General features: G+C 43.8%; 1 protein-coding gene across 1 annotated transcript; it reads right to left on the bottom strand.

The window, feature by feature from the left end:
• Positions 1 to 11,209: 11,209 nt before the first annotated feature.
• On the bottom strand, positions 11,210 to 14,125 carry LOC109903143 (zona pellucida sperm-binding protein 3). The gene is made up of 9 exons (XM_020499778.2): positions 13,619 to 14,125; positions 13,371 to 13,489; positions 13,178 to 13,281; positions 12,894 to 13,071; positions 12,542 to 12,659; positions 12,114 to 12,205; positions 11,938 to 12,029; positions 11,506 to 11,655; positions 11,210 to 11,386 (listed from the first exon to the last, which is right to left on the bottom strand). Exons 1-9 carry the CDS (start codon positions 14,054 to 14,056, stop codon positions 11,253 to 11,255), a joined length of 1,425 nt encoding a protein of 474 aa, XP_020355367.1. The 5' UTR covers positions 14,057 to 14,125; the 3' UTR covers positions 11,210 to 11,252.
• Between the last annotated feature and the right edge of the window lie 301 nt (positions 14,126 to 14,426).

Genomic DNA, 14,426 nt, shown 5'->3' with positions numbered 1-14,426 from the left:
ATTAAGCTCATGCTACCACAATACATGTACAATATGCCCCCTCACACTCAGAAAAACAAGCAGACTCGAATAAATGAATGAAACCGCATAGATGAGAAAGGAACATAAGGCACCATGGTGTGGCCCCATCCCAGTCAGACTGTGTAGGGGTGTCGTGGGAATAAAGAGGCCATAGGTCCAGCAGCCATACTGCCAGAATGAACACACACTGTCACAGGGGAGGGTGTGTGTATAGGTGTGTGTGTGTGTGTGGGTGTAGGTCAGGGAAAAAAGTGTGTGTGTGTGTGTGGGAGTGTAGGTCAGGGAAAAAAGTGTGTGTGTGTGTGTGTATAGTGCGTGTCCCACAGTAAAACAGCTGTTTACAGTAATTGGACCTTACAGAGGGTAGAGTACTGCACCTCTCACCTTGGCTCAGAGGCCAGGGGTGAAGTAGAACAGGACCGAGCCAGACTGAGGGGTGTCATACAAGGCCAGGGGTGAAGTAGAACTGGACCGAGCCAGACTGAGGGGTGTCATACAAGGCCAGGGGTGAGGAGTGGGGAGGCTCAGTGCTATCATGTAATTAGGCTGTTTCTCTGTCAAACCAACTTCCCCCTCCCCCACACACACAGACCCTGTCACCACTCATCACAGACTCACATATAAACACACTGTTTCCTTGTAACTCTACAATGCATAATATGACAACGGTACCACATGAAAACTAACTTATGAAGTAATTTACTATTAATGCTTTAAAAAGACTTGCATGACGACGCCCAGAGGTTAGCGTTATGGGAGGAGTCATGTTGTGTACTATGAAAAGGAAGTGTCTCAGTTCCATGTTGTTATCATTTTGCAGTGCTGTAATCATGCAACAGCATATTCAGCTGCCTGTCACCCAGACCGGAAGGATAGATCACACCTATTGATTTTCTGTGGCACCTTTTGACAGGATGATGAATTGGGAATCCTTTCAACAGCTTAATTCACCTTAAACACTGAATCTTCTACCAACTTTCAGTGGGGATGGATTCCACTAACTTTCAGTGGGGATGGATTCTACCAACTTTCAGTGGGGATGGATTTTACCAACTGTCAGTGGGGATGGATTCTACAAACTTGTGCTCTCTCCAGCGTGCTGTAGCCTACCAACCAGTTAGCCACCGAAACAATGGACCATTATGGGAAGCCCTCATTGTATAGTACAACAGTAACAATATGGCAACTTTATTTTCAAGTATATTTCTGTATGAATAAACCAAAGTAAGACTCTCCCCCTTCTCTTCTTCCTCTGCTCCACTCTCTCTCATTCTCTCCCTTTATCTCTTCTGGGTACCCCAGGTCTGCTCTAGCCTGGAAACCATCATGTAAAAGGATGGAGGGAGCCCCAAACCTTATCTCTCATCTGTCTGTGTGTGTGGAACCAAGTCAATCTGTGGCCCTTAAAATATGGGTCCTTCCTTGTATATGTAGGGACATTTTATAAGAGTTGTTATTTTCTGTTTCACTGTTGGTTCGTCAAAAAGAGTGTGGAATTAGTTGTTTGGAATGGTAATTTCTATTGAGTATTTATCTAGAAACCACCTTGCTGTTTTGTGATTGGTGGAATGTAGGTTAATTTAAAGAGAGAACAGGAAGTAGCTGAGTTCCTGCATGACTGTATCTGTGTGCAGTTGATGATTAAATCTACAAAATAGTGATCAGTCTCCATCCCAGTTTATGTCCTCAGTAGAGTCATCCATCCACCATTGAAAGAACCCTCAAACTACATATGTGTCATTGTGGAACCAAATAAAATATTCAAGTGTGTGTGTGTGTGCGTGCGTGTGTGTGCTCTCCCTGTCTCCCTTGAGTCTAGGGTGTTTGAGGACCATCTGTTACTTTGTATTAAGCCTTCTTTTTCCTTCATTTCACCATTCCTTCTCTTTCATCCCTCTCATCTTCCCTCTCTTCCTCCCTACAGTGTTTTCTTGTCCAAGGTATCGCCAAGGTCTGTATCGCCAAGGTTTTGAAGCCGTCCCATTTCTCTCACTCATATTCTGACTGTTTGCTTGTCTCTGTATCTTTCATTGTTTGAGTGGAGACTCTCATCCACTGCAGATGGTGAAGTACCATGATTGACCAACATGCAGAGTGAAACTCAGTTCAATTCTCTGTTCTCTGTTTTCTCTCTCTCTCTCTCTGTCTGGTTGCCATCTGCTGTCATCTTTTGTTTCTGGTGGTCTGGAATCAGAAGGCATCTAATCGATCACCTTTGTAACCATGGCTACTGGAAGACAGGAGAGGAAGGGCATGAGGAGTAAGGGAGGGAAGGAAGGAAAAAACAGGAAAAAAGACCAACAGCAAGCTGTGTGCGCAAAAAACAACAACATAATAGTTAAAGAAAATGATAATAATAAATCCTTTTTGCTGCATGTGTGTTGAAAATCATTTGGGTAATAATTCATCCCCTGCTTTTTGGTTCATACTGAGACTGAGACTGAGCTCAGGAAAGGTGCCTGCAGAAATCAATACAAATTATTCCAAAGCTTTCCATGTTATATTGATCCGATTCAGAATGTAGTTTTACAGGCAGAGGTATTTTATTTATGGACTAATACTAGCCCAACTGTATGGCTGCTAGAAGTCACAGACATACACACATTGTTTGTGTGTGTGCGTGTCCCCATTAACTTCCCTTCAGTCATCTCCTCTCACCTGAATCAACATTCCCCACCCCTGACAGGAATACAATAGAATATAGAAAATAGTACAATACAATACAGTACATTCCATGTTAGCTTTGAAATCCACTCCAGTTTTTCACCCAAGCTTCCTTCCACTTAATTCCCACACTGAACAGTGATTAAAATACAAGCAAGAAAAAACAACAACAAATCACCAGAAAAACAAACGCTTAGCAAATGTGTAATTGGTTCGGAGAAGGGTGAATGGAAAAGGAGAGGAGATGTATTCGCTGTGGGCAGAACCACACCTGAGACTGAGAGCATCAGTGCTGGGCATCCCCATGTATGCATGACTGTTGGTGAAATGCTAATGTTAGCTTCCCCATTAAAAAATCCATCCACTTCAATTAGCGACGCACGCTATGCTGCTAAATGCTACGCAAATCTCAGTGATGTATTGAAATAGGCATCAGACAGGACACCTGTTTCTGGTTTACAGGGTGTTCAAGAGGGAACTGGATGGGTATGTCAATGTCACAGGGATTCCTCTGAACTGAGACCTGTAATCAACAGGAGAGAACTGGATGGGTATGTCAATGTCACAGGGGTTCCTCTGAACTGAGACCTGTAATCAAAGTGAGACCTGTAATACACAGAAATGGAGAAAGAGAGAGTGAGGAGAGAGAGAGGTTAGAAAGAGAGATTACCACTTGCCTCTACCCAACCATAATGACCCATAGTGTCACAAGGAGTGACTCTGAACAACATATGTCAGGATCAATGAACTAGTATATGGTAGATCTGTAACATGCTACAGTAATGTACAGACCCACACAAGATACTTTCAACAGAATGTCTATTATAAACACCCTCTGTGTTGGGGCTCTCTCTGTTATGGATGAGTGAACATCACTTCAGCCCCTTGGCCCTGTGGGAGTATGGGTAAAGAAAACAGAAAACATCCAAAGATGGGTGCCCAATCATCCTTGAGAGGAGAAGAAAAAGGCAGAGAGGAGTGAAAGGAGATGTAGGGAGGAGGCAGGAAAGGAGTGAATAGGAGAGGAGAGGAGTAAAGCAGAGGACAGGAGATAAGGAGAGTAACACACTCCCTTGGAGGATGTGAATGACCTTTCCACTATACGACTATGCAGTAAACTCAGGGTCTAATGCATTTATTCAGTCCTGACTGTGACACACTGTGCTCTGAAGGTCGTCACGCAGCTCAGTATAATCTATACAGGCTGACATCACTTACAGTATGTGTGCTGCACTGGGACATGCAGAATGTGTGTGCGTGAATGTATATATATATATATATGTGTGTGTGTGTGTGTGTGTGTGTGTGTGTGAGAGACTGTGCGACAGGACCACCCTTGTCTGTTTGCTCACTTCCACAGATGTGTGTTTGCCTGTAAGCTCTGAGTGAGTCTCTGAGTGAGTCTGTTGTATGTCTCTGTCTCCATAGATGCCCATCTCTCCCTCTAGGGATGTATCCAATTTTCCAGACACTGATTAAGCCTAGTTTAGGACTAAAGCATTAAAAGAGCTTTTTAGTCCAGAACTTCACTGAACCTAAATGGTTCCATATAGAACCCTACATGGTGCAATTTACGAATTACGGCTACTACTATAAAATAGTCATATTTTGAGCTAAGAATGTATTTTAATAAACAAATAAATAATGGACAAATGTACACCAGCATAGTTTTCAGAAGTTATTGTCGTCATTACTTGCGTTGGTGGGGGGAATCTCTTTGTTTGAATGATGGCCCTCGTCAATACACGTTGGTCATTAGTTACAGTGAACAACAGAAATGTATCTTCTGCTCCATTCTCATACTGTACCTCCTCTGTACCTCCTCTGTCAGCAGATAAACTGTCATGGCTGGCTGAAGGACTGGACCAAGGTGCAGCATGGTAAGCGTACATTTGAACTTTATTTAAAAATGCCGCCGCCAAAAAGAAGAACAAAAACCAACTGTGAAGCTTTGTGCTATGTGCCCTGAACAACTACAACGTTAACTTCCCACAAAACAGGTGGGGGAAAAGGGTACCTAAGTATGGTTCTCTATCAGAGACAACGATAGACAGCTGTCCCTGATTGAGAACCATACCAGGCCAAGACATAGAAAAAAGGACATAGAATGCCCACCCTAGTCACACCCTGGCCTAACCAAAATAGAGAATAAAAAGCCTCTCTATGGCCTGGGCGTGACATAAACAGCTGATAAACTTTGTTTATCTTGACTCTAGTTTATCATATGACCTTGGCTTAATATATTTTAATTAAATAATCAACTTTGCTTAACTTAATACATTGGAAAATAACATGCTTTATTGGTAGGCTACTTGCAAGTTGATTCAACCACCATCCTCTTGCCTCATCATGCTGGATGGACTGGCAGTTGTTTTTTTAATCCAATGGCATTGGCAGTTACATTTTGAATTGACTGATCCAAACGGTTCTATATAGCAGGGGTTCCCAAACTTGGTCCTGGACTGAGTTTGGGAAACCCTGCTAAATAGAACCACTTTTTAAAATCTGATTTTATGCTTTTAATAAACACAATATCTCCTCTTGCTTCTAGCTAGCATTTAGCTTGCAGCAGCACAGGTTTGTATGAACCTTGTTGTTTGCCACTGAGACCTCGGCAACAATGTTGCAAAATATGAATTTGATCTTCCCCTTGCCATAGGGGATGTAATGATTGTCGGATGTCTGCTAGCCATTTTTCTGATCAATCATGCAGCATCATTAATGTGGATACAAATGTCAATGGAAAACAGTTACAACAAATTAAAGGTTATTTCAGCTGTAATTTTAGAATTTGATGTCACTGGTTTAACTATTGTTAGCTGTTGATTTCTAAAATCCCCATTACACTCTGGGGTAGGGACAGAACCACTCAAAGTTATTTGCCTTCACTGGGTATATACACTCATTGGCCAGTTCATTAGTTGCCCCAATCTAGTACTGGGTCGAACCCCCTTTGCCTGCAGAACAGCTTGAATTTTGGGGGGGAATTGAAACATCGCTGAATAGGTATCAAGAGACCATACCTGTGCCAGGAAAACTTGCCCACACCATTACACCACCACCACCAGCCTGTACTGTTGACACCAGGAGGGATGGGGCCATGGCTCATGCTGATTACGCAAAATTCTGACTCTGCCATCAACATGACGCAAGAGTAACAGGGGTTTGTCAGGCCAGGTAATGTTTTTCCACTCCTCAACTGTCCAGTGATGTTCTTCTTGTTTTTATCTGATAGGAGTGGAACACGGTATGGTCGTCTGCTGCAATAGCCCATTTATGACAAGGACCAACGGGTTGTGCATTCCGAGATGCTGTTCTGCACACCACTGTTGTACTGCGCCATTATTTGCCTGTTTGTGACCCACCTGTTAGCTTGCACGATTCTTGCCGTTCTCCATCGACCACTCATCAACAAGCTGTTTTTGCCCATAGGTCTTCTGCTGACTGGATGTTTTTTGTTTGTGGCAGTCTCAGTAAACCCTAGACACTGTCGTGCAAGAAAAGCCCAGGAGGCCGGCCGCTTCTGAGATACTGGAACCGGCTCACTAGGCACTGATGACATACCACGCTCAGAGTCACTTAGGTCACTAGTTTAGTCCATTCTAACATTCAATCAAATAGTAACTGAATGCTTCAATGCCTGTCTGCCTGCTTTATATAGCAAGCCATGGCCATGTGACACTGTTTGTAGGAGCAAGACATTTTCGCGAACGGGTGGTGTACCTAATAAACTGGCCACTGAGTGTCTATATATATGAACCTTTTTTAGTAGTGTTCTTTAATCCCATCCAAAGAACCAAAAGGTTAGAATCCCCCCAAAAACGGTTTTCTAAGAGTGAATACACTATTTTCTGGGCTTAACCTGTTGCTAGGTAACCCTGGGTCACAGCTGTTGGCTAAGTCAGACCCTTATTCTACCATTATGGTAAATCTGGGCCTAATGTATTAGTCTGATACAGGCAGGATGAGCCAGGATGAGCTTGTACAGGAGTAGGGCCTTGCAAAACGCTACTGCACAACTTAATGCTATACCCAATTTCTGCTGCATTTCTTATGGAACTGTAAAGACATTCTATTTCATATGGACTATTTATGGAGATAAATTGGACCTGATACCTGTCTGATAAGGACCTAAAGTATATCTGCATATCTGTCTCACCCAGCAGTCTGCTTTAGACCGACTCCCATGGTGACGTTGTTAGCATGATTCGATGTTTGTGTGCCATGGGGAAACAGGGCTTCGTGCCCTCTTCTATCTCGATTGTCTGTGTATAATTTACACACATAGGCCTACCACAGGACGATTTATTATGGGATGATGAGGTCACACTAACCCGCGGGAGCGCCAAATAATTCAGCCATGGACAGCACACAGTTATTGGCTCTACTGAAAGATTGACGAAAATTGAGCTCAAAATCAGCACCATGGACGAGCATTGGTGTGGCTCCACGAAGCTGTCCATGGTCTTGAATTGTAGTTTAAATTGACAGCTCTTAAGTGTCCTGCTGTGACATCCATCAATTTGAGGTTTGGACATATTTGGTAGGACAAAATGTCATGAACACTATTAAGTGGTGGAACCAATCAATCCCCCTGTTTTAACTCCATGGACCTAATTGGAGCATCCACGTTCTCTAATTAAGTAAACATGCTTTTGAGAAGTTGCTCTTCTGGTGAGAGGATCGTTTTTTTGATGCTTTAAATCTCGGACAGTTCTGCTAGGCCGTTTTTGATCAAAACCCAACGCACCTGCACTTCTAGAAACAGTCTCTCCCTCGAGACCCGGGGCGTAGTCTCCCCTGGCTTGCGCCTCAACCTAATTACGTGCCATCTGCCCATCTCCTCTCGCCTCCACCAAAGCCGTGGCTGATTGTTATAATATTATACGGAGCAAAGGGATGCAACTGGGGGACAGGGAATGAAGAGTGACGGAACGGGAATTAATCGAATCTAGCAGCAGAACCGAGCCATTCCCTTCAAGGATGGATGGACGGACCCGAACCTGCCCAAAAACCAATCCCATTATTTATAAACCCACAGCTGTAGACCGAAGGATGGAAAATTAGGGCTTGTTTGGACATTTTAACTCTTCTTTTTTCTTGGGAAGTCCACACACTGTGGAATAACACATGCAAATCGATTGCTCAGTTTGTGCGTTGAATGTGATTTACCAGATCTAGTGACAAAAAATATGTTGAAGTTGAAGTTAACTATAGGACAGGAAAATCTCCTGGTTCCCTACCATGCCTAACCAAGATATAGGCCTACATACAGACCTCATAGGCAGCTTTCTTTTTCTTTACGTAACATGTAAAGTGTTGGTCCCATGTTTCATGAGCTGAATAAGAGATCCCAGAAATTGTCCATACTCACAAAAAGCATATTTGTCTCCAAATTTGTTCACATCCCTGTTAGTGAGCGTTTCTTCTTTGACAAGATAATCCATCCACCTGACAGGTGTGGCATATCAAGAAGCTGACTAAACAGCATGACCATTACACAGGTGCAGCTTGTGCTGGGGACAATAAAAGGCCACTCAAAAATGTGCAGTTTTGTCACACAACACAATGCCACAGATGTCTCAAGTTTTGAGGGAGCGTGCAATTAGCATGCTGACTGCAGGAATGTCCACGAGCACTGTTGCTAACATCGTTTTAGAGAATTTGGCAATACGTCCAACCGGCCTCACAACCACAGACCACGTATAACCACGCCAGCCCAGGACCTCCACGTCCGGCTTCTTTTCCTGCGGGATCACCTGAGACCAGCCACCTGGACAGCTAATGAAACTGAGGAGTAATTCTGTCTGTAATAAAGCCCTTTTGTGGGGAAAAACAAATTCTGATTGACTGAGCCTGGCTCCCCAGTGGGTGGGCCTGGCTCCCAAGTGGGTGGGCCTATGCCCTCCCAGGCTCACCCATGGCTGCATCCCTGCCCAGTCATGTGAAATTAATAGATTAGGGTCTAATGACTTTATTTAAATTGTCTGATTTCCTTATATGAACTGTAACTCAGTAAAATCGTTGAAATTGTTGCATGTTGCGTTTATATTTTTGTTCAGTATATATGCACAACAAGCCACACCAATAATGTTGGAATCCATCTCAAATAAAACCGATAATTTAACACTGTTTGACAGCATTGCAAGGAAACGAGAGACAACGAGACCACATCTAACGCCTCTATTGGAAGTTGTTCCATGTAGCCCGAGCATTTCATCAGAATTTCCTTATAATGTAGCCTGTGTGTTCCCAATACATAGGCCTAAGGTTGGGGATACTTTTGAACAACTAGATTACTTATTGGATTAGTTTTACATTTAGAAACTCAAAAAGGTATGTTACTGATTACAGTTTTGGAAAGGTAACTAGTAACGGATTGCTCTTAGCACAAAATAAAAATACATTTGAATTAATTATATGAAGTCCCTTGGTCCTCCTTTCTTTTTGATAGTAACAGATTGCATTTAGAAAGTACAGTATTATAACTGCGATATTGCCACCATCAGAATATACACAAATGATCAATGGATGATGGCTCAAAACAGTAGAAATGCTAATAAAATAAAAGTGAACATGGCTAACATACCATTAATCGATGCTGCGCCTGGTACCATCACAACTTGTGTAAGGCAGTCAAACTTCAGTTTTTCCATATTGTACAACAGCTTCTGAAACTAGTGTTATTTCCTGATAGTTGCTGATTGAAAATACATTATACACAGTATCTTCTCATCAGCAGCTTTCCATGGTGACATCCCAATGTGGTAAATTGGTTAATAGTTCCAAACCTCTGCCACTGAGGGCTAGTTTTCTCCTCGCCACTCAATCTACACCCCAAATAGCCCTAGCAAAATGATTGGATTCGGCTATTTCAGCCACACCCGTTGGTGACAGGTGAATAAAAGCAAGCACACCGCCACGCAATCTTTATAGACTAACATTAGCAGAAGAATAAACCGAACTGAAAAGCCCAGTAACTTTCAAAGTGACACCGTCACAGGATGCCACCTTTCCAACATATTCCTTTGACCTTTGCAGTCAAATTTCTGCCCTGCTAGAGCTGCCCCAGTCTGTAAGTAGTGTTATTGTGAAATGGCAACGCAAGCAGCAACGGCTCGGCAGCAAAGTGGATTGGCCACACAAGCTCACAGAACAGGACCGCCGAGTCCTGAAGTGGGTAAAAATATTGTCTGTCCTCGGTTCATGAAATGGGTTTCCATGCCAAGCATTGGCTGGAATGGTGTAAAGCTTGCCGCCATTGGACTCTGGAGCAGTGGAAACTTGTTCTCTGGAGTGATGAATCACGCTTCACCATCTGGCAGTCCAATGGACAAATCTAGGTTTGGCGGCTGCCAAGACAACTCTACCTGCCCCACGGAATAGTTCCAACTGGAGGAATAAAGGTTCGGACTAGGCCACTTAGTTCCAGTGAAGGGAAATGTTAACGCTACAGCATATGACATTCTAGACGATTTTGTGCTTCCAACTTTGTCACAACAGTTTGGGAAAGGCCCTTTCCCATTACAGCATCACAATGCCCCCGTGCACAAAGCGAGGTCCATACAGAAATGGCTTGAGATGGGTGTGGAAAAACTGGCCTGCACAGAGACCTGACCTCAACCCCATCGAACACCTTTAGGATGAATATGGAATGCAAGCCAGGCCTAATTGCCCAACCATATTAAATCATGATTTTGCAATTGTATGCTTCAGCAACCTTTGGACATGTAGTTATGCTGAAAAGCCATTTTTGGCAAATTTAAATGGAACTCAAAATCACAGTAACGTACATTGTCACCCAGAAATGATTAAATTATCTGCATTGAACCTTAGATGGTATATGCGGGTTCCCAGATGCTCCTCTTATGAACCACACATGGGGACCTGAGAACAGAATTCTGCTCCTTGGTGGATAAAGTGTCATGACACCATGATGTCTGCATGACTGATACTTGCAGCACAGTAGTCAGTCCAACAGGTGTAAGACTGACCTGGTTGACCATAACTGAAATGATAAGATTGTGGACTCTTAAGCAATGTACAATCTTTGGTCACTTATGAATCAATTAAGTGAACGCACCCATCAACCAGTCAGCATTGGCTGGTCATTTTAATTGGTTTGCTTCACAAATGAGCAATGTGGTGCCAGTGCTAAAGGACTAACAGTAAATCTTGTTTGTTACTGTGATTAGATCAGTGACATTAATTTGGTTTACGTTTAGTGTTTGTGTGCCTTTGAGGCACTGAGTCCTTCCAAAATACAGCCACAACTCATGGACTGCCATCTGGGATGCTCATCATTCACATTCAATGAAACATGTCAGACAATGGGAAACCAAATGAGTCAACCATGAAGTCTAAGATAATTACAAACAAATCAACTGGCACAGCAGGCTAACATCTGCCTCCATCTAGTGGAGGAGTGGCAGCAAGAAGCCCATCATGCATTCTGCTGGCCATCAACATCAAGCCAGTGAACCACCTCCAAGCAAAGACAAAATAAAAACACAGCACCCAGGTAGGTAGATAAAATGCATTGCTGCCATGTTTATTATTAATTTCAGTTAAAGGTTGTGGATAAAATCATTGGAGTAGGTATTGGGCTTGTTCCTCATGTACAGGACGGTTACCAGAATGCCCACACAGAGAAGGCCCAACACCATCACCAATCCCACCACAACTGCCTCTGCAGAGACACCTAGGATACAAAAGGATTTGGATTTAACATGATCAAACAATGCTCAGGCTACATGGAACAGTTCATGTTAAGATTAACACAACTTAATTAAGGTAAAGTTTGTGTTGTAGCATAGTTACCTGCTTCAGACGGATCCTCAGCCAACATATGAGAGTGCTGTGCTACAGCCTGCACTTGCTGCTCTCCAGCATGTACTTCCTGGTCCCATTTCACGTAGGTGTCTTGGATAAGGATTGGCCCCAGCATAGCATCCTCTTCCCACACTACATCTGGAGAGAGAACAGTCACATAGCTCTTGTATAAGGCTAATTTAGCCATTGAAATCACTTAACCAACCTGTCACCATATAGGTCAGATTCATTCTAGCACAATTATGCTTTTCTACATCTTCAAGCATTCCCCTGCTCAGATGTTGCCTGTATTAACTAATGGTCGCGTACCATGTTGGTCACCAGATTGCTATAACATGTTATTTGACATGCAAAATACCTATCCAGGCATTGTAAGATCTGGCATGCATCAGCAGAATCTGAGGGGGAACACAACCATACCTGTATCAGAGGGCAGACTCCTCCCCTTCCTCTTGCCACAGGAAGTCTGACAGCAGCCACACACCGCATCATCCCCATCAGCTCCTATCCAGCTGGAGAAGAGTGGAAGGGATTATGACACTACACCATTGATAGGCCTCTAACAATACCAATGCCAAAGAGAAGCCCATGCATACCGGTTGGATCCTGAAGAGAAGGAGCAGGCCTTGTGCTCCATGTCTAGGGGAGCAGTTGCTACAGAGGCCTTCAGGCTACAGGTGATGTAGATCTATGAGAGATCGCTATTAACTGGTGGAAATTTAATGTGGACTCCACACACCATATGCAGTGCATACATCCCAAGTCAGATACATTACCTTTGTTTCTGATATTTACATTAACAGTCCTAAGCCGTACATACATATGGGCCCACATTCATTGTGTCTCAGAAGTGCTGAACTAGGATCAGTTTGACCTTAGAAACAACGAATTTGAGAGAAGACCTAATTCTAGATTAGAATTACTTGACACTGAATACAGGCCCAGATTTGGCATGTTTTAAGTAAACACCATAATGGTATAACCACATGAAAGGCCTGTCCACAGCCCAGACAAAGTGACTCACATTGGGGCTGGTCTGCTGCTGGAAGCGGAAGGCCTCTAGCTGGAGGTGGAGTCTGTCCAGCTGAGAGCGGACCAGGAACTGGGAGACAGAGCCTGTCTGCAGGGCATCAGTTACACACCTGGAGGGACAAAGGTAGGTTAGGAGGGTAGTGGGACATCCTGGTCACTCTGCTGGTAGCTACTTGCGTGCTACCATAGCTATATAGGGATAAGGGTTCACATTCATTTCCTTAGTGCAAGAGTGAGGTGTGGAAAGCACTCATTGAGGGAAGTCTAAATTCAAGACTGTTGCAGGAGGGGTGGGTTAATGCAAATTTAAATACAATAAAATATACTTCCATATTGGCCCTTACCCATGGTTCTGGATAAAGTCATATTTGGGAGCAGAGTTGGTGTCAGGGACCAGGGTGGCCACACAGCTGTCCACAAACACACGCATGGGCACATGGTGATACTGCTGCACAGACGCCACCAGATGAATAAGGTCTCCCATGAAGTAGACATTAGATGACCGCTCATACTTCCAGTCGCCTATGAATCATTTTAAACAGATGCACTCACTGTACAGTAAACAGAGCAGATGTGCATAGATGGATTAACAGTAGGTGTGCTCTATTGAGCCCAGATGATTACCCACCATTCATGAGTGCGAGGGTAAAGGTCAGGGAGTCCTCAGCTACTTTGGTAGCACTATAGGGAAGCCAGGTGGGCCTCAGGGCATTGCTGCTCACATTGAGTCTCCTGGGGTAGGCAGAGGATAAGGGATCATGTTTCCATTGAGATCATAGTATAATGGTAGATTGATTCTGGAACTATAGTACGCCACACACCTCAGATAGTGGCACTCAATGCAGACTGTGGCATCATTGGTTCTGACAATGGAATTGACACCTTCTGGTGTTGGGGTGTAGATCAGGGTGAAGGCATAGACAAGGTAGTCCTCTGTCATCTAACAGCCAAAAACAGTCACTAGACATTACACCATATTTAAGTAACCTTTATGCAGTGGAAGAAACCACAGTACATGTAGAACCGTATGAAATTACTAGTTAGCTATTCCAAACACTGAAGCCCTTACCTTCAGCACACTTCCACAGGTGTGCAGCTCCGACTCAAACAGCAGGACCTGGGCTGAGAGGTCCAACTCCGTGGAGACGCAACCTCCCAGGGAGACATCCTCCGCCTTCACTAGCTGGCCCGTCCCAAACAGGTCCAGTTTGGCCTCCACCCGCACCCTGCTCTCCCCACAGCGGGCCCCCACACTCCTGACAAGCTCTGGAGGGGTCAACACCACCTTTACAACAGACTGGGGATCAGGAGGCCGGGCTGTGACCTGGGCCCTGGTTTGGTCCTGGACTTGCTCCCTAAGCTCAGGTTTAGTTGGTGACACATCATCGTAGTTCAATGAGACCAGTTGTCTAGCAGGCCCTCTCTGTGAGTTCCAATGTGCTTCACAAACCCAGCCCAAACAGAGAAGCACAAATAAATATAGAGATCCTCGCTCCAGTTGCCCCATGATGTTGATGAGGATGATGATGATTATTATGACTATGGTCTGCTTTACAGCAACCACAATAAAGACCTCTCTGTACTAGGAACATCTTTTATAGTTACATGGCTCCTCCCTGTTTCTCGTTTAGTGAATTGCCTACCAGCTAAGATTATTACACACACCTGTCAGCATTGTTTAAACACACTGATTGGCTCTGTTCTTACACTTTGAAAAAGCCTTAGTATTTTTTCCCTTCCTTGAAGTTATCACTGATTTAACACAATCTAAGATGGTTGAAAACAAGGGTTCCATCACATAGCTTTTACCAATCCCGTCATGGGAGATCAGTCATTACTCACACTTTCAGCGCAGATAATATCAGCATCTTTGTCTT

The sequence above is a fragment of the Oncorhynchus kisutch genome, linkage group LG2 (assembly GCF_002021735.2).
Source record: "Oncorhynchus kisutch isolate 150728-3 linkage group LG2, Okis_V2, whole genome shotgun sequence".
Taxonomy (NCBI): Eukaryota; Metazoa; Chordata; class Actinopteri; order Salmoniformes; family Salmonidae; genus Oncorhynchus; species Oncorhynchus kisutch.
This window is presented reverse-complemented; position numbering and strand designations above follow the sequence as displayed.

What these genes read in the sequence shown, in the direction of transcription:
- LOC109903143 (XM_020499778.2), bottom strand. Translation starts at nt 14,056, where the DNA reads ATGGGGCAACTGGAGCGAGGATCTCTATATTTATTTGTGCTTCTCTGT. An exon ending in TTCTCTTCAGGATCCAACCG is followed by an intron (nt 12,030 to 12,113) that starts GTATGCATGGGC and finishes ACTCTTCTCCAG; the next exon opens with CTGGATAGGAGCTGATGGGG. An exon ending in GAGTCTGCCCTCTGATACAG is followed by an intron (nt 11,656 to 11,937) that starts GTATGGTTGTGT and finishes TTCTCTCTCCAG; the next exon opens with ATGTAGTGTGGGAAGAGGAT.